Source organism: Cryptosporidium bovis (genome assembly GCF_009768925.1).
Source record: "Cryptosporidium bovis isolate 45015 chromosome Unknown contig_13, whole genome shotgun sequence".
Lineage (NCBI taxonomy): Eukaryota > Apicomplexa > Conoidasida > Eucoccidiorida > Cryptosporidiidae > Cryptosporidium > Cryptosporidium bovis.
The window spans coordinates 84,974-103,479 of record NW_027125026.1 but is presented as its reverse complement, the minus strand read 5'-3'; the positions used below and the strand labels follow the sequence as shown (position 1 = coordinate 103,479).

At 30.6% G+C, this 18,506-nt stretch overlaps 8 protein-coding genes across 8 annotated transcripts; 4 read left to right on the top strand and 4 right to left on the bottom strand.

The window, feature by feature from the left end:
* Positions 1–215: 215 nt before the first annotated feature.
* Positions 216–1,532, bottom strand: FG379_000573 (uncharacterized protein; the record flags this gene model as incomplete). The annotated part of the gene is made up of 1 exon (XM_067325984.1): positions 216–1,532. The coding sequence occupies one exon, from the start codon at positions 1,530–1,532 to the stop codon at positions 216–218; it is 1,317 nt and encodes a 438-aa protein (XP_067183426.1).
* A 684-nt stretch (positions 1,533–2,216) lies between these two features.
* Positions 2,217–3,545, top strand: FG379_000572 (uncharacterized protein; the record flags this gene model as incomplete). Its single annotated transcript, XM_067325983.1, has 1 exon — positions 2,217–3,545. The coding sequence occupies one exon, from the start codon at positions 2,217–2,219 to the stop codon at positions 3,543–3,545; it is 1,329 nt and encodes a 442-aa protein (XP_067183425.1).
* Positions 3,546–3,661: 116 nt separating this feature from the next.
* On the bottom strand, positions 3,662–4,612 carry FG379_000571 (cyclin-dependent kinase-related kinase; the record flags this gene model as incomplete). Its single annotated transcript, XM_067325982.1, has 1 exon — positions 3,662–4,612. One exon carries the CDS (start codon positions 4,610–4,612, stop codon positions 3,662–3,664), a length of 951 nt encoding a protein of 316 aa, XP_067183424.1.
* Positions 4,613–5,165: 553 nt separating this feature from the next.
* On the top strand, positions 5,166–10,634 carry FG379_000570 (uncharacterized protein; the record flags this gene model as incomplete). The annotated part of the gene is made up of 1 exon (XM_067325981.1): positions 5,166–10,634. The coding sequence occupies one exon, from the start codon at positions 5,166–5,168 to the stop codon at positions 10,632–10,634; it is 5,469 nt and encodes a 1,822-aa protein (XP_067183423.1).
* Positions 10,635–11,030: 396 nt separating this feature from the next.
* FG379_000569 (uncharacterized protein) lies at positions 11,031–11,291 on the top strand (the record flags this gene model as incomplete). Its single annotated transcript, XM_067325980.1, has 1 exon — positions 11,031–11,291. One exon carries the CDS (start codon positions 11,031–11,033, stop codon positions 11,289–11,291), a length of 261 nt encoding a protein of 86 aa, XP_067183422.1.
* A 1,422-nt stretch (positions 11,292–12,713) lies between these two features.
* On the bottom strand, positions 12,714–13,895 carry FG379_000568 (uncharacterized protein; the record flags this gene model as incomplete). Its single annotated transcript, XM_067325979.1, has 1 exon — positions 12,714–13,895. One exon carries the CDS (start codon positions 13,893–13,895, stop codon positions 12,714–12,716), a length of 1,182 nt encoding a protein of 393 aa, XP_067183421.1.
* A 949-nt stretch (positions 13,896–14,844) lies between these two features.
* On the top strand, positions 14,845–16,002 carry FG379_000567 (phosphoglycerate kinase family; the record flags this gene model as incomplete). The annotated part of the gene is made up of 1 exon (XM_067325978.1): positions 14,845–16,002. The coding sequence occupies one exon, from the start codon at positions 14,845–14,847 to the stop codon at positions 16,000–16,002; it is 1,158 nt and encodes a 385-aa protein (XP_067183420.1).
* A 43-nt stretch (positions 16,003–16,045) lies between these two features.
* Positions 16,046–17,869, bottom strand: FG379_000566 (uncharacterized protein; the record flags this gene model as incomplete). The annotated part of the gene is made up of 1 exon (XM_067325977.1): positions 16,046–17,869. One exon carries the CDS (start codon positions 17,867–17,869, stop codon positions 16,046–16,048), a length of 1,824 nt encoding a protein of 607 aa, XP_067183419.1.
* Between the last annotated feature and the right edge of the window lie 637 nt (positions 17,870–18,506).

The window sequence follows — 18,506 nt, the reverse complement described above, 5'->3', positions numbered from 1 at the left end:
GGAAATGATAGCGTAGTTTCCCTTTTTAAAGGAAAGAAGGATTAGGATTAAACATGTGTTTTCCCATTCTACTCATCGTAAAAAACTAGATAATGTTTATTGAGGTAAATCAAAAGCAAACCTATTTTATGATAAAAAGGAGAGATGTAATAAAATTATAAGTAATAATGTTATTTTGAGTCCCTAATTAGAAGTATTACAGGTGATATAATAATTTACTCGATACTGTTTAAATGATTTGACAAAACAGTAATCAAATGAATAATTTCAGGTTCAGGAAGGAGTTTCGCCATTTTTATTAATAAATCAAGAGAAACGGACTTAGGTCTGGTAAAAACAAATGTACGAATATACAAATAAGTAAACATTCCAGTTAATATTTGGCAATCAAAACGATCAGTAATTCCACCATGCCCGGGAATAGTTGATCCAAAATCCTTAATTCTGAGAGCTCTCTTTAAACCAGAGGCAAAAAACCCACCAAAAGGAGCAACAAAAGCAGTAAAAATTCCAATAATAACGGCATGAAATTGAGAATCTGAAAAATAAATAGGACCATTTCCCAGAATGAATGACAGTTTGTTGGGAGTATCATATGGTTTTGGGATATATACGGAATGAGGATCACATCTTAATTCCTTCCACATTGAAAAAGGTGCTTCTAATAATTCATTTTGGGGGCAAATAAATATTTGGCTAGTAGAAAGCATTTTTCCAAGAATAAAAGCAGCAATTATCGTAATAATAGATGCACCAACAAAGCCTTCAACTGTTTTTTTAGGAGAAAGCTTGAAAAGACTGGTTTTACCAAATAGTTTTCCAAATATATAAGCGAATATATCATTACAGATAACTAGCAGAGACGGAAGAATGAACCAAAACAAGCCTCTATATGTGTTAGCAATCATAAATACCGATTGTGTTACAACGAGGAGAAGTGTTAATATCATAATACCAAATTGAGAAAATTGGTATCTCAATGTATAATTTCTAAGAGATAATATAAAACAAATAAATCCAAACAATGCTCCAGAATAACTTATAATCGAATGATAATGCACTAATATGTATATAAAATAGTTGTTTTTTCTATATTTCTCAATCAATGGTACCCACCAAAGTTTTCCCGTAGAAAATAGTGTAACACCCAACCAATACCAACGCAACGTATAAAAAAAAGGCAAATGTTTATCTTCTTCTGCATTTCTTTTAAGTGATATAACTTCTTGATATACAGCTAGTATTAAAGAAAGAACCAAAATCGCTGAATAAGTGTGTCCTGCTGCTAAAATAACTATAAAAGATGATAACAATATGATTGTCCATATTGTCCTAGTCATCCAATTTGTTTCATTTTTGGAATCGGAATTTATTTGTTTATCAGATTTACTATTTGCCCTGCCATTGATTCTTCTTCTATTGATTGTATAATCATTATTCAATGTATCAGATTCAGTCTCAACCTCTGTATCATCAAATATTGCATTCTTTTCTTTTCTTAATCTCAATGCGGTTGTTATTTTGGCTCTCATTATAGTATCAAGTCAAAAAAAATGAAAGAAAAGAATGCACACCTACCGTGAGTATGAAATATTTAAAAAAACAAGTGAGTCTTTATTATTGTTCTCTATTTCTTAACAGCAAAAGTAGTTTTGCTTCCTTCCATTTACCAAACAAACGTGTCCCTTTCTGAACAACCGCAAAGCTGTTATTTAAAATTGATCAGAACTGCCTGCAAAAAACAGCTTACAATGCGTGAGTATATATTTACTCCTACTAACAGCTTATCAGTATTTCCTCAACTTTGGATTTTTTTCTTTTAAATTACTTCTTAATGGAACACTGCTTTTTTTGTCAAATAAATATTAAAAAGTGGTTGGCGCCGAACTCGCTACCTTAATGACATTACAGGTAAGAGTAACTAAATGGTAAAGTTGGGTTGTTCTTTTCGTGAATAAAAGATCAAACTTTGACTATTTATCGATTTTATAAGAACGATTAAATTTGAAAATATATATTTATTCGTAATTAGTTTTTTTATAAAGGAGAGAGGAATTTTAAGATTTATGTTTTAACTTCCTCATCTTTAGGTACAAAATTAAATTGTTCCTTAATTATTATTTTGAGATTTTAATGGTAAAACTAAGTGTTTACGTTAATTATATGTATTATTGAAATAGTGAAAGTACAATTAGTATATTACAACAAAATAAAACATGAAGTTGGACGTATCTAATATGAAATTTATAAGTAAGGATGAGTGGCGTATATTGACAGCAGTAGAAATGGGCATGAGAAACCATGAGTATGTATCTCCACAACTAATAGAGAGTATAGGAAATTTGAGGAGGACCGGTACATATCAGCTACTACAAAATTTACTTAGGAATAAATTAGTTTCGAGAGTGAGCAATAAATATGAAGGATATAAACTTTCTTATTTGGGTTATGACTTTCTTGCATTAAGGGCTTTGAGTAAAAGAGGAGTAATATCATCAGTGGGAACGAGAATAGGTGTAGGTAAGGAAAGTGATATTCACATTGGAGCAGATGAAAGTGGAAAATTGGTTTGTTTAAAACTGCATAGATTGGGCAGAATTTCATTTAGAAATGTTAAGAATACACGTGATTACTTGATTAATAGGAAGGCTTCTTCTTGGTTATACCTGTCAAGATTAGCGGCTTTAAAAGAATTCAGTTGTATGAAAGCATTATACGAGAATGGATTTGATCATGGCGAAGTTAAGGTCCCTGAACCAGTAGATTGGAATCGTCACGCAATAGTTATGGAATTAATTGATGCCGTTCCATTAAATAGTGTCAGGGAACTTGAGGATCCTTATGGTGTATTGGAGAAGTTAATGAGAATGATTGCACGTTTAGCAGATTGTGGCTTAATACATGGGGATTTTAATGAATTCAATCTTTTAATAGACAACAAGGAGAATATTACTCTTATTGACTTTCCTCAAATAATTAATACCAACCACATTAATGCTGAAACTTACTTTACCAGAGATGTTAATTGTATTATTGATTTGTTTCGTAAGAGATTTGGAATACAAGTTACTGATTTTCCAAAGTTTGAGGATGTTATTATTGATCAAAATACAAGTAATTCTGCTGTGATTAATATTGAAGGTATTGACAAAGATATGAACAAACTCAACTATCTTAACCAAGTTATTAAAGACAAAGTCGACATTCAGACGGAAGAAGTTTACAACGACGAAGAAGATGAGGATGGTGAATACCAAGAGTATGATTGCGAAGATGATTATGGAGATGAAGAGAATGATGGAAAATCAACAACTTCAGACAGTCAAGAAGAGTATGATAATCAAGAAAGGGCAAGAATAATTAATGAAAGAATGAACAATATATGGCTCCCAAAAAGAAATAAAATAGACAAGTCTAAAATAAAAAGATATGTTGTAAGTAACTATCAAAAACACCAAAACGCAAATCGAAATTCTGGTTCGAAGAAAAGTAGAGAATATAGAAAGACAAAAGCAATGATAGAAAACATTAAAAACGACTATTAGTAGAACCTAAGCATAAAATTATAATTCACGATAAAGATAGTTACAACATTAAAATGTAAACAAGATATTGATAAACAAACGGATATTTATCCTTTATTTTTATTCTTTCGGATGTTTTATTTTATGTACATAACGGGAAGTTCAGAGGGACTGCATGGAAGAGGATAACTTTTAAAATATTCATGTTCAAGAGCCTCCCTTGCAGATATTCTCTCAAGTGGGTTTAACTTTAGTAATGACTTCATTAGGTCCAGTGCCATTTCAGATGTATTTGGGAATACTTGTTTAAAATCTAGTGGTTGTCTCGGAGTAAATTCACAAAACAGTGGCAACTCTTTTGCCTGTGGCCAGGTTGATTTATTGGGAGTTCCCAACAATTCAAATATTCTTCCAAGTTGTTTAAGTTCATCTTCACCCGGAAAAATTGCTCTGCCACCTGACAAAAGTTCGGCAAATATGCATCCTATGCTCCACATATCAACTGCATGAGTATATTTAGTAGAGCCAAATAATAATTCCGGGCATCTATACCAAAGAGTAACTACCTCTGGTGTATATTCCCTTCTTGGTTGTCCATAACTTCTAGACAATCCAAAATCTCCAATTTTTGCAATACCACTTGAATTTATGAATATATTCGCAGGTGCCAAGTCTCTATGAATGATAAACCATTTATGTAGTTCATTAACACCCGAGATTATTTGTTTTAATATGCATTTAATATGTGATTCGGAAAACCTTATTCTGCTCTCAAAAACCTTTCTTAAATCGCTCTCCATATAGTCCATTACTATGTTTATAAAGTCACCTTGAACATATACATCTCTCATTCCCATTATATTTGGATGTGTTATTTCGCTCATTATCTTCAGCTCTCTTAATACTGTAAAGTGAATTCCACATTGTCCGACTTTTTGTCTAGACTCCGCTAAATTGGAAGGAAGTTCACACAACTTCACCTTTTTTATAGCAACCACTGAATTATCGCTCTTATCTAATGCTTTTTCTACTTTACCATAGGTACCTTGCCCAATATGAGCCTCCAATTGTTCGTACCTGTCTGACATTATTTACAACTGCAGACAGAAGAAAAAAGTATACAACAGTGAATGCAAAATAACAAAATCTTTCAACTTTTACTATTGTAACCCACTTGTCTTTAAGTCGAAAAATAATATTCTTTTGTTGTTACAGCAATACGATACAAATATCCATAATTTCCTTCACATATCCTGAAAATAATGGAAAATTTAACTCATAGTTCCTCAAAGACCCAAAAATGAAAAGGTATTATATAGGTTATTGGAAATGCTCTAATATTTGCACATAACAAACCCATTTACCTCTTAATATAATTATTTTGTAAATACAGACATGGCGCCAAAATCTATATTACAAGACCAATAGTGATAATCTATATATTATAGGAACTTATACGATGACTATAAGTTAAGAAAAGAATTGATTATTAATTTTGAAAACAAGATGGTAATGATGTGGAATATTTAGGCAAAAAAGAAGGGTAAATATTAACTTAACGTATTGGTTTTTAAAAGTCGGAATACTTTGTTTTTAAATTCATTATGGAATTAAATAGTATTCAAATGTAATTTTGAAGAAATGGTAAGATTTAAGACAGTTCCCTTGAGATACAATTCAGATTTGGAAAGATTCGAGGAAGAATTTGAATTGTTTGAATGTAGTGAGCATGAGTATAGTAAAGAAAAAACAGGAATTGGGAGTGGGGATGATATAGAAATTAGCAGTAAAAAGAGAAATAGAGAGACAAAGTTTGTGAAAGAAAGCACTGACTTGGAGAAGGAGGACTTGTTGTGTTGTGTGAATATCTGGAAAAACATAAAATTTGTATTTAAAAATAACACAAATGCAAGTGATTGTGAAATAGATTTAAATGCAAACTTGATCAAAAGCAATAATTCGCTACATTTCATTTTGTTTGATGAATCAGAATTAAACAGGTCAAAATGTAATTTCAAGTTATTTTGGAGCTCTGAAAAAGCTAGTAAATTTGAGAGAAATATAATGATAGGAGAGTCAGATGTTTTATATTCTAATTTAAAGCCAAGAATTCCATATGCAGATACTAGAAAATCGTTGTTATTGCTTCAGAAAGGAGGTTTTTTATGTTTTTTAGGAAGAATAATAAACACAAAAAGAACTAGAATTCAAAGGGAAAACGAACAACAATGCGAATATGAACTATCATTTATTGTTGATATATACATTTACCTACACCTAAATTCACTGAACGGCAAACTTTTGTCTAGATTTGGAGGAGCTAAGAGTTCAATAAAGGTACTTCTAGGTTGGTTAGACCCAGATTTCATACTTCCGGAACCAGAAAGTGCTTCAGTTTCTAGTAAAACATATAGAGGGAGAACATGCATCGCTGGACATGGTGGAAAGAAGAAAAAAAAAAGGAATGTAAATAGAGCAGGAAACAATAATGAAGATGACCAAATAGCACAGATCAAACCAGAAGAGTTGTACTCAGTGTTTAAGGACTATGATATCTCGTCTAAGAGACTTGGTTCAATTAACTGGAAGCAGCCTTTTGGACTTGTTTCTGAACTCAGAAGCTACCAAAAGGATGCAGTACTATTTGCAAAAAGGATAGAGGACGGAGTTAGAATAAATTTTGAGTATCCCCCCTACTGGCATATGTTTACATTTTCGGAGGATGACTACTCTGAGAAAAGCAAAACAAACAGGTTTTACGCAAATATGATAGATGGCGAAATATCTTTGAATATTCCAACTGGTGGCGGAACATTTACGATCAGGGGAGGGTGCTTGTGTGATGAAATGGGACTTGGAAAGAGTTTGGAAGTAATTTCATTGGTCCTTATCAACAAAAGAAAGTTAAATAATGGGAATTCAGATGTTTTGAAATATAGTGCAGAAAATGTGACAAACAAATCACAAATTCAGAAAGAAGATGAAAATTTAGAGTGTCCATGCGGTACCAAGATACCTGGTGGAAAAAATGTAAATATAATCAAATGCAATTTATGTGGAACCAAATTTCACAAGGAGTGTTGTATATCAGAGAGTGAATATGAACAAAAAGAGGATATTTGTACTATTTGTGAGAATACTATTTTGGAAAAGATTCATGTTGGTGCCACATTGATAGTATCACCAGCAAGTATAGTGGACCAGTGGTATGATGAGATAAACAAGCACGTCAAAAAGGGGGTATTGAGAGTTACAAAATATAATGGAGTCAGATACGTCCAAAATAATCTTAAGAAAAATATATTAAATATAAATTCTGGAAATAACATTGATAAAAATTTCAATAGCAGTTTTTCGAACTATTCAAAAGAGTTTAAAAATAACAATACTGGTTTGAGCCCATTTAGTGATCATATTAAGACGAGAAAAGATGTTTTTAACTATGATATTGTAATAACATCTTATGAGGTTTTAAAAGAAGAAATATACCACGTTATAGAGAAAGAAGACATAATAAACAAAAGATCAATGAGATACAAAAAAAGTTACCCTATTCTTCCTTCACTATTGGTAAACATAAATTGGTGGAGAATAGTGCTTGATGAAGCTCAAATGACTGAAGGTTATTCACTCGTTTCTAAAATGACTAGTAAATTAACATGTTCACATAAATGGTGTGTAACGGGTACTCCAATAGTAAGGTCTTGCTCAAATGACCTTTTTGGTTTAATTTCAAATTTATCTGACGTTGGATTTCCTTTTGTTGGGGAAGTTTCAAGCAACTCAACATTCAGGAGATACATAAGTTCTCTATCTTGTTCAGTTGTGTTAAAAAGAGACAAGAATACATTGGAAAATGAGGAAGAAGAAGAAAGTGATTCTAGTTTAGACGAAAAATATGGAATGGATAAAGTTGTGGAAAGATACAAGTCTGTGGGAAATCTGGTAAATGTATTAGAAAAGTTAATAGGCTTGATTTTTTATAGAAGAGAGATGAAACAGGTTAAAGAAGAATTAGGAATTCCAAATACATTTTATGGTAACACTATTATGGATCTTTCCTCAGTGGAGAGATTTTTTTATGTAAAACAGTGTGAAATAGGTATAAATAACTTCGAGAATACAATAGCAAAATTAACAGATTTTTCTAATTCTCTGACATATAATAAAAAAGACGTTGATTCTATAATAACGATGCTTAGACTTGCTTGTATACATCCTCAATTGGGATCTATGGGCTTAAATCATGGTGCTGGTAATGTAGGCTCTTTGATATCTAAAAACACAATTAGGAGAAACAAACAGAAAACAAAGGATATGATGAAAAATGACATTGGAATGATAGGCAATGACGCATTGACATCATCTCTAAATAATGGCTTGAGGATTATGACAATGGACCAGATTCTAGATAAATTGCTTAACAAATGCAGAATTGAGATTGAAGAAAGCGTAAGAAAGTATGTCATGAATACTCTTGGTCTTGCTGGTTTGTGTATATATAGAAAGGAAACGCAAAAAGCAATGGCCTATTATAACCAGGTTTTAGATATCAGAAACGAGGATAGAGTGGATACATTGCAACAGATACACACTTTGTGGAATTTAATGGACGTCATTAAATTTAATCAAGAAAGCTGCACTAATTTTGATAATGATTCTAATGTTAAAATAAAGATTGAGGAAATGAGTACCGAATGTGAGAAATTGGAATATAGATACAAAAATAAATATATAAAAGAATACAAAGAAAGGCTTGACATTTATTTAAAGTCTAGAGAAAAGACTGAAAACAGTGACTACAAAGTAATTATGGATAATTGGTGGTATGCAATAAAAAAGAGTGGCTCCTCCATTCATCAATATAACTCTGCTATTGATGAGAAAGATATTTCATTTCAGGAAGAGGTTCTGGTGGACAAAGTAAATGATTTCTTATACGAATATAGAAGCTCCAGGGATGGGGATATTGCCTTTCAATTGCCAAGTATAAACAGTATTCAGAGCTTGCTAGTTCTTTTTGACATTAAAACAAAAGAGATTGAGGAAAACAGAAAACGGATTATTGTTGAAATGGACAAACTTGTATTACTTAATCAACATAAAAGTACATTAGGACGCACTAAGACTAAGATAGTTGGAAATAATGTTAAAGTGAAAAAAGAAGAAAAATTAGCGGTGTATAACGAACAAGAACAGAAAAAGAATGAAAAGAACGTAGGGTTGGAAGAAGAAAATAGTATGGACTACAGTGATTCTGAAAATAATAGTTGTATAAACAATAAACTATTGGATGAAATAATTTCAAAGGTATACTCCTGCAAATATTGTAAAGATAAAGAGAGTAGTATCGATTCAACAAGAGATAACTATTTTGATGTAGAAAAAGAAAGAAGAGACGAGGATAAAAATGATGAATACTGCAGTCTTTGTAAGATGCAAACTTATTTTGAACTTTTGGAACAGTGTCTTTACACCATTAAAAAAAAGTCAAAGGGAAGAATAGGTGCAACAAGTGGAAGGGCGATGGAAATAGAGGAGGATTTAAAACCAACCTTTGATTCTACATTTTTGAGAGACTCTGAGATAGTTGCACTTATTAAACTAATAAGTAAAGAGGTTAAAAAAAGTTCAAGAACTGATTCAAAAAATAGGGAAATTGAAGATTCATACTCAAATGTATGTGATATTGAAAGAATGAAAAACAGTGGGGAGAAGTATATAAATAAAATTCAAATATCATGTAGTTCACATATAAAGTACATTGAACTTATGAAATCTGAATTAAATAGCTCCAAAGCCTGCATATCTTCAATTAGACAATTGGTGAATTCGTATTTGGAAATAAACGATTGTAAACAAAGAATACAGGTACTGGATAACTACAACTGTGGAATGAGAGACAGTGGAAACCCAGTTAATAGTTCTGCTAACATAATTCATCCAAACGAGGTCTTTTATTACATTGAAAAGTATGAATTGGAGAGGCTTTCTGCTTTGGGTTCAAGAAGAAATTTAAAGTCGCAACAAAAATTTCTTTGTAGTCTTAAGCTTCACCAAAAATTGAAACAAATAAAAAAAAATAACTGCCAGTTAAAAGATGCAGGTAACGAAAGCAATACAGCAATAACAGAGTTGGAGATATGTCCAATATGTCTAAATAAAATAAACAACGACTATTCGCAAGTGCTCTTGCCTTGCGCTCATCTTCTCTGCATAGACTGTTATAAACTAGTAAAAAAATCAAATAGAATTAAGAATCAATGTCCAAAGTGCAGATCTTCGTTCTCAGATACAAATGTTGTGCTTATAGTTCCCGAATACCAACAAATAGATCACAGTCATGACGGAAACAACAATCATTCTAATACAAACAACAGGGGTAATGCAATTGTAAGAACCAATTTCATTGGAGATTATCAAAATGAGATAGATAATAAAATAAATATTATTGGAAACTTTGGAACAAAAATTCAAATTATAATTAAACACATATTGTGGATATTAAATATAAATAAAAAAATAGTGAAACAAAACGAATGTGGAAGTAAAGATGAAGTTGAAGTAGAAGTAAAAGGGAAATTAAACATAAATGATGACGATAAAATACTTGTTTTTTCTGATTTCCAACAAGTTCTTGATATAATATCTGAAGCTCTTTTACTAAATAAAATTGTTTTCAAGAAGTACAATGGTGGAAAATCTGATTATCATATACTGCGTGAGTTTCAAAAAGGGAATGAGACCAGAGTCTTGATATGTAATTCCCTTCATGTTGGAAAAGGGGTTAATATTACATCAGCAAATCACATTATCTTTGTAAGCCCATTAATAAATAAGTCAGACGAATTGCAAGCTATCGGTAGGATCATAAGAATGGGGCAAAAAAAGACCCCTCACATATGGAATTTCATTGTTGGTAATTCAATAGACGAAATATTTTTTCATGAGTACCTACACCTGCCTTCTCTATATTATTCCACACCCTCGCCCACATATTCCCCATCCTTGCCGTCAAACGCTCTCAATTCGGACAAGGAACAACACGTATACGTCAAAATTGCAAATCACCTGGTGGAAACAAGTAAATCAGTATCAAATTTTAGCTAAAAAACCTATTATCAAATTTCGAGTTTGCCGCCAAAATGTGAGTAAATGGTGGCCTTGCATGTGAAAGAGCATTCATCAAGCCTGGGAATAAAAGAAATTTTATATAAAAATTGAGTTATTGTGATAGAAAGTAGATCTAAATGGAACAGCAGCGCATTGAGAGAGGTCATGCTTTGATAAAGAGTCCTTATTTGCTAAAAGTAGTATATCTATTTATGTACAGAAGCATGCATACACACTCAATTCAAGAACAAAGGTAATGTTAATTAGGGCAGCAGTATGTGCGTTGCATAAAATGTTTCTGTTTCCATCTTGTCCATTGGCACTGTATTTCCTAGTTGAACTTGTAAATATTAATTCACATACACACACCCGTCTTGGGAAAACTCTTGTTTAATGTATGGAGAGAAAAGATACGAGAACAAGACTGTTGAACTTACTGAAGAATATTTAGGTTCAATTAACTCTGATTTGGCTTCTCTTAAGGTAAAAATACACGAAATACTAATTACATATCCAGATGGAATATTATTGAGTCTAATAGAAAAGATTTTCAATAAATATTGGGACAAAAAACTCTCTCCAACTATATATGGATACACGAGAATATTAGCATTGTTGTTATCAGATGATTTTAAGGACATTCGTAGACTCTAGGTTTTACCATTGGGTTTTGCTTGGGGTCCTGTTTTTTTTGGGATTGTGACAGACGTAGCATTGTTTATGTATTAAATACAAAATATTAACGACAAATAAAATGAGGATTATGTTAAAATAAATGTAATTAATTAATATTATGAACAAAATTTTAAGCAAACGTTTCAGACTGAGGCATATAATTTTAAAAGTTTGTTTGTATTATACTAAATTAAAGACTTCCAACTGAAAATCAATTGAAATAGATGAGAGAGACGTCATACATTCGCCTTCTTTCAGCAATTTATTCATTTTCTTGTTTCTACTTTGTATTTGTAACAAAAGTAATGCCAACAATATTTATAGGAAGTTGAATTAATTAGTAAAAAAAGATACATAAATAACCTAGCTTTATCTCACATATTATCGTTTTTTTACTATTTTCGTGACTTATAAATTGTGACATTATATATTTACGTCTTTTCACTGTATAGTTCTGCGTGCAGTTATTAATACAAAAACGAATTAGACTGCCTGCATGTGGGCAGATTACATATGCGTTTCTAGAACATGCATATTTGTAAATTTGATGTAAAAATCAATATATAAACAACTAAGTGCAAATATAAATTTATATTTAATACCTCAACTCGATTCTGATTTGAAATTAGTTACGGATACTATCAATGAAAGAACAGACAGTTGAAAATAGAGAGAAAAGGGGAAGAAAAAAGTAGTTTCACATGGAAATGTTGTTTCGTACAAAATTAAATTATCACTTTAATGATTGTTTTGTTATTTAATTAATTAATGACACCAGTGTGTATATCTATTATTTGACAGTATAAATTATATGGTTCTCCTGTATGTGAATCTTGTTATATTTTCGTTTTGTTATTTCTTAAGATTCAAAATATTTAGATATTGGGCGTACATTTATTACCTTTAAAAAAAAGCATTGATGTGAGTATCAAAATCTGTTAAATTTTTCTTTTCTATTATTTATATGTAAATTTACTTATTGGTTGTTCTGCCCCATATAAATATATTTACATATAACTTTGTGATATAAAAATATACTTGTGCATAAATTCTATGATTTCAAAAAAGATTTTAATTTTTAAATTTATTTACCCTATATTTCTTCGTTCCAAACAACTGCAATTCTCCTTTTTGATGTTTCAAATCAAGTTAAATTCGCAAACATTGCAAATTTGTTCAAATAAAAATTGAAATTTGAGTAATATTTGAACCGTTGAATTTATCAATATTTACGAAATATATTCAATTATGATGCATTAATTATGAAAAGTTCCTCGAATTTATTCTTAATTTAAAGTTTTAAATGAAATTTATCATATTTAATTTCAAAAAGTAGTGAATAACAATAAATTAATGAATAAAAAGAATTGAAAACATAATTAAAGATTATATATGTATGTTTTAATTGGTAATAATGGCTGAAGATGAATAGGCACTTGGTCTTTTTAATGCACTGGCAAAGTAAGCAAAGTCATCTGGAGAAATGTTTTTGATCTCTTCTGATGTACAAAGTTTGAAAACGTTTGCTTTTATGCAAGAACATTTATCCTGATCCAAAATAGAAGTTGCTAGCCATGACTGGAATGAAAGCCTTTTGCAATCCTCATCGCAAAACTCATTATTTGCAACAGGTATATTTTGTGGTAAAAACCACCCTCTTCTTATTGCCGAATTATATAAATTCTCCATCCTCATTGAACTTTCCTCATTTAAGGAAAAGGTTACCGGATATGCAGCTTGTGATATAAAATCAACAACAAATCCCAAACCTCTATCTGTTACTTTATCTAAATCGTAAGGACAATCCTTTTGATGCGGGCCACCTCGAATAATATTTTTTGCTTGCTCTACAAGTAAAAACATCATGCATGAATATTCAGGTGGCAATCCATCTTCTGGATCTAATAGTTTTTCAATTGAGTCTTCATCACCTGACAATATAACCATCATACCATTTGAGGATCTTATTGTCTCTAAAATGGTATTTTGAGTTGCGTCAACTAAACCATCTTGATCATTATCCAATACGCTTGCTAATAACTCTGTTAAATATGAAATCTTATCGTCCGGGACATTTGAATCTCCCAAAATATGTATACCAAAAGCCGTAGTAAACTTTGTCAATCCTGCCTTTGTAAAACCTGAAGTTGGTATTATTGATGGTTTTAAATATACCATATTGTCACGTGGTTGTGAACTAAATACTTCACTGGGGAAAACTGCATTCTCACAATCAAATTCAGTTTCATCTTTAATACTTTTCATTGTCAGTAACTCTTCAGTTTTTTCTTGTGAATAATTTTCTGGTTTTGGTGTTAATGTTGCTGTTGTTTTTTTTGTTACAGTCGTAGTTTTTTTTGTTGTTGTGGTCGTAATTGTTTTCTTTGTTGTTGTACTCGTAATTGTTTTTTTTGTTGTTGTCATAGTTTTGATTGCAGAAGCTGGACTCGAATGTGGGTTATCTTGACTACTTAACTCTGTATTATTGCCTTCTCCTTTAATCCTTACATTTGATGTAGGCAAACCATTAACCATCCAAAATAAAAAGAATATTACACATAAATAAGATTCAAAGAACTTCATTGTGACAACAAATTCACAACCCTATTTGGAGTTTTGTTAATTTTTTATTATATTCAATTACTTTTATTTTAATAGTATGTTACTATCTTTAATTTAATAATCGAGTTATAAATAATATATAACTAATTTGTATACACTTAATTTCTTTGTATTTTGGATAATTATGTAACAAATTTAAACGAAAGTAATCATCTGAAAAAAATTATCACTATTTTCAGAACATGACATTTGCTATTACTTTTTTTAAGTGGGGTTTCGAGCATTAAACTAGTTTGCATTAATATTCCAAATCATGCATTTTTTTTCTATTCAAACTGTCAATCATAGTTATTGCACTATTTTTGCATACATTTTGTGTCATTATCCCCATAAGAATAAATTTTTAGTTGAAAAAAATAAAATATAGCTTACTACTCTCTCTATCAGTGACAATTCTAATTGTATAGAACCATAAACTTTTAATGTGTATTTATCATTCCATTTCCTCATTTGTATATCACGCAACTCCACTAAGTTTAATATACTCCTGCTAACTCACACAACTCACTTGTCAATTCTACCATTCAATCTCCAAATTATTGGCTTCCATTTAAACATGACCTTGACTATTTGACCACATGCAAATAATTTTACCGGTAAAAATGTAAATTCAAAATTACTCAAGTACCGTTGTTTGGCGCGCACAATGGTGACATTAAAATGAAAAGGGAACATCTGTGAAACTAAAGCTAAATGTAAAATTATTAATTCCACCTCTTTCATGATAACTTAAAATAAGATTTTTACCAAGGAAGGAAAGAATAATTTTACACCTAGAGATTCTATGTGCTCACCAGTCTGATATTTTTATTCTTTTAAGTTATGGTTTAAATGTGGGTAATGGAAAAACAGAAAATAAATACTTATATATTAGTGAAATTGGGATAGCAAATAACAATTAATTATTATAATGGACTGGATAATTTATGGTGTTTGTATGAATAATGGTGAAGAAAAAAGCAATAATTTTCAAGAAATAATAGCGAGGGAATGGGAGAAACTCGAATTTAACAGTGATTATATAACAGTAGAAGGTCTAAAGAGGTGTTTCTTGTATGAAAATATTCAAGAAGAGCGAAATAAAAACTCTATTGTAGTATCTAGGGACGATATTTGTAAGATATATACATTGCTCGGATTGAAAAGTGATAATATAATAAATACCATGAAAATATTTGACAATATATTGACAGAAACCGTAGGTAAAAAAGATAAGTACTACTTTAAACTAGTAAATATGCCTTATTTGATTTTCTTTCCACTAATTAAATCAGAATTTACTGATAGAAATAACAATTGTGGGTATAAATTGTTGAAAGAGGAATATAAATTATTAGTTAAGATATTGTCTTATTTATATGGAAAGGAAGACGTTCCATGGGTTATATTAATATCTGGAACTTCAGGGAGTGGAAAGAGCACAATTAGTTCCCACTTATCCTACTATCTAAAGGTCAAATATATTTTACAAACGGATAGTATAAGACATATTTTGGCTTCAACTCCCAAATATAAAGATGAAAAATCCCTACACTACTCAAGTTACCAAGTGCACAAGTGCATTGAAAACAATGATGAATGCAATTATTTGTCAAATGGAAGCGAAACTGTAAAAGATGGCTTAATACTAAATGGATATTTACTTCAGTCTTATAAAATAGAAGATTACATTTTTGGAATTATAGAAAATCACATTAAAAACAACAAGAGTATTATTGTGGAAGGGGTGCACATTACTCCCAGGCTTTTTGAAAGAATTAAGCGAATACCCATTTCATCTAATATAACTGATAATACTAGAACCAAAATTAATCTCTGTACTTTTCTGATATACATTAGAAACCCAAATGAACATATACAACGCTTTCATCAAAGGGGAAAAGGTGTGTTGGATTCGAAGTACTCAAACAATATTAAAGGCATTAGAGAAATCCAAAATTATCTTCTTTCAACTATTGGAAAAGAGGATAATGTTAAGTGCATAGATAATACATCAAATGATATTGATAGAATCATGCAAGAATATCTACTAAAACACCTCAGAAACTCATTCTTTTCCATTAATTAATTACCCGAAATTGCTACTTTGTCTATTTTTGATATCGATTCAATTATGGCTCGGAATTCTCTAAATTGTATTTGTGCAACAAGGAGCTCTGTTCATGGCTTATTTTCTCTTTTAAAGATTTAAATATTCGGCAACATACAAAACAAATTAAGTCCTCCAATTCAATTTTTTGGTCTTCAAAAAACAATTCTGACGACTTGGTATCTGCCGTTCGGGAAATTTCTATATTGTCGTTACATAAATTTGAGTTATTCAAGTAATTTTGCTCCTTTATGTTGTCGCTTTTCAGATTACCTTCCATACTATAATGTTCGCACTCGCTATTTACTCTCTTATTTTTTAAGTTTATTTTTTTTACATCACTATCATTGTTTTGAGTGCCACCTGTGTCTGAATTATCATCTGTATTTGAAATGTCAAAAAACTCTGACATTTTCCTCTTGTTTGACTCAATATTCTTCTCCTTAAAGTTATTTTCTCCTTTTTTTGTATTCAACGAAACAACGTTGTTATAATTTACAGATCCACCTCCTAGGCCGACAGTTCTACTTAACTGCATCTTTGTTGTCTCTATCAAAGAGGCAACAAATTTCTCTTTCTCATTGTGAATTTTTTCTTTACTAATAGCAAAACTATTTTCCTCATTTTTGTTTTTTCTTTCAATATCATCTAAAACGACAATATCTTTATTATTCTCACCCGTATTTTTTTTTGCTGCAATATAACTACTGTCTTTGCTTTCAATATCAGTATTAGAAATGCAAACTAAAGATGATAACTCGTAATCATACTCAAAAACTGACCTATTTTGAATATGCAAAAAAATTCTTGAATTCCAATCCCAGTAAATATTTAAATGTTTACTATAATATAATTTAAGTTCTCCTGGAACCTTAAAATGAGGATCACAATAGTTTAGGATATTATTAAAACTAACTTTCACATTTTCATCATTTCCCACAGTAAAAAACTCTATATTTTTATTAACAGGAATACTATATGTATGAGACCTAGTCCAATAACGCAAATAATTTCTAAGTATTACATATTCATTTACCTCTTGTTTCGATTCTATTAATCTATCATCACTTAAATTCTCTGACCTCGTACTTTCTAACATAACTTTGAGTTTTCCCAAAGTTTTTGTTTCATATTTATCTAGTTTTCCCACCAACATTAACATGGCCTGTACATGTCTTGTTCCAATAAACATTGGTTTTGAAAACCTTTTATCCATTTCTTGTTTAATTTGCCATTTTAAAGCCCTATATGATGCTAAAGGAGACGAAAACTGCAAAAAACAAAATCCCATATTTGAGAACCCCGTTGCTGTTTTTCTTTCATCCCTTATATAAACAACTCTTCTCAAATGTTCACCAAACTTGTTACCTCTTCCAATACAATCCCAAAATGTTTCTTCGCTTCCTATTTCACCAGAAACCCCTCTAATCAACCAGTAATTTGTAGAAACATTCATAGACTCAATTGTAGATAATGGTTTAAAGGAAAATGGAGGGGCACAGTATACATACAATTCGCAAGTGCTATCTCTAGATATTTCTTCCCAAATATTTATTTTAGATAATTTGATAAAACTTTTAGTTGAGCTTCTTGAAGGAAAGTTCAATATTATCACCTTTCTAATTCCCTTTACTATACACATTTCCTCGTTTATCTCGATCAAACTTGGAAGTGAATATCCTTTAGAAACACTCCATTTCGAGAAAGTTTCCTCTAATTTATTATTTAATTCTAAGTTTTCTGGAATGTCGCGAATTATTGCACTCCAATTCAGTCTGTATTTCCTCCTTAAACTATAACTTGAGTCACTCCATTCTGTACTATCATCTGTTAAGCCGTTATACATCGAATTTGTTTTCTATTGCCTTCAAGGATATTTAATTTAATACTGTACAGTAAAGAATCATGAATTCGTTATTCTACCCTCTTTTACATTACAGATGTCCCCGTATTTACTCTAAACCTGATTATCAACTTTCATTCGATACCCTTAGACTGAATATTGAAAGCTATTTTCAGGTTCATTATTCATACAGTTACTGTATTACATACGTATTTCATTAAATTTAATACGTAAAGATAGCCAATGAACCCCGTGTAATTTATTTAATTACTTAAGTACAGTTATAAAAAGATATTCGATACTACAACTCCCACTTTGCCCATTTGGCGCCATCTAATATTTTGCCTTGGTAACTTAGGATGTGGGTAACATAAATATACACTAACTTCGCATTTTAATTAAGCGTTAAATTATTTTTTCTTGAACTATTAAAACTCATACGAAACACTTTTACCCTACTTTAATTGACTTAAAAAAAGATATATTTAAACAATGTACCACACAAACGAATATAAGTCACCATACTTTGTGTTAACGCAAATAAATGTCTCAGAAAATGCACAAAAATAAATATTTAATTGAATATATACAATATACTAATTAACACTTAGTCAAAATTGGAATAAGAACAATACTAGTT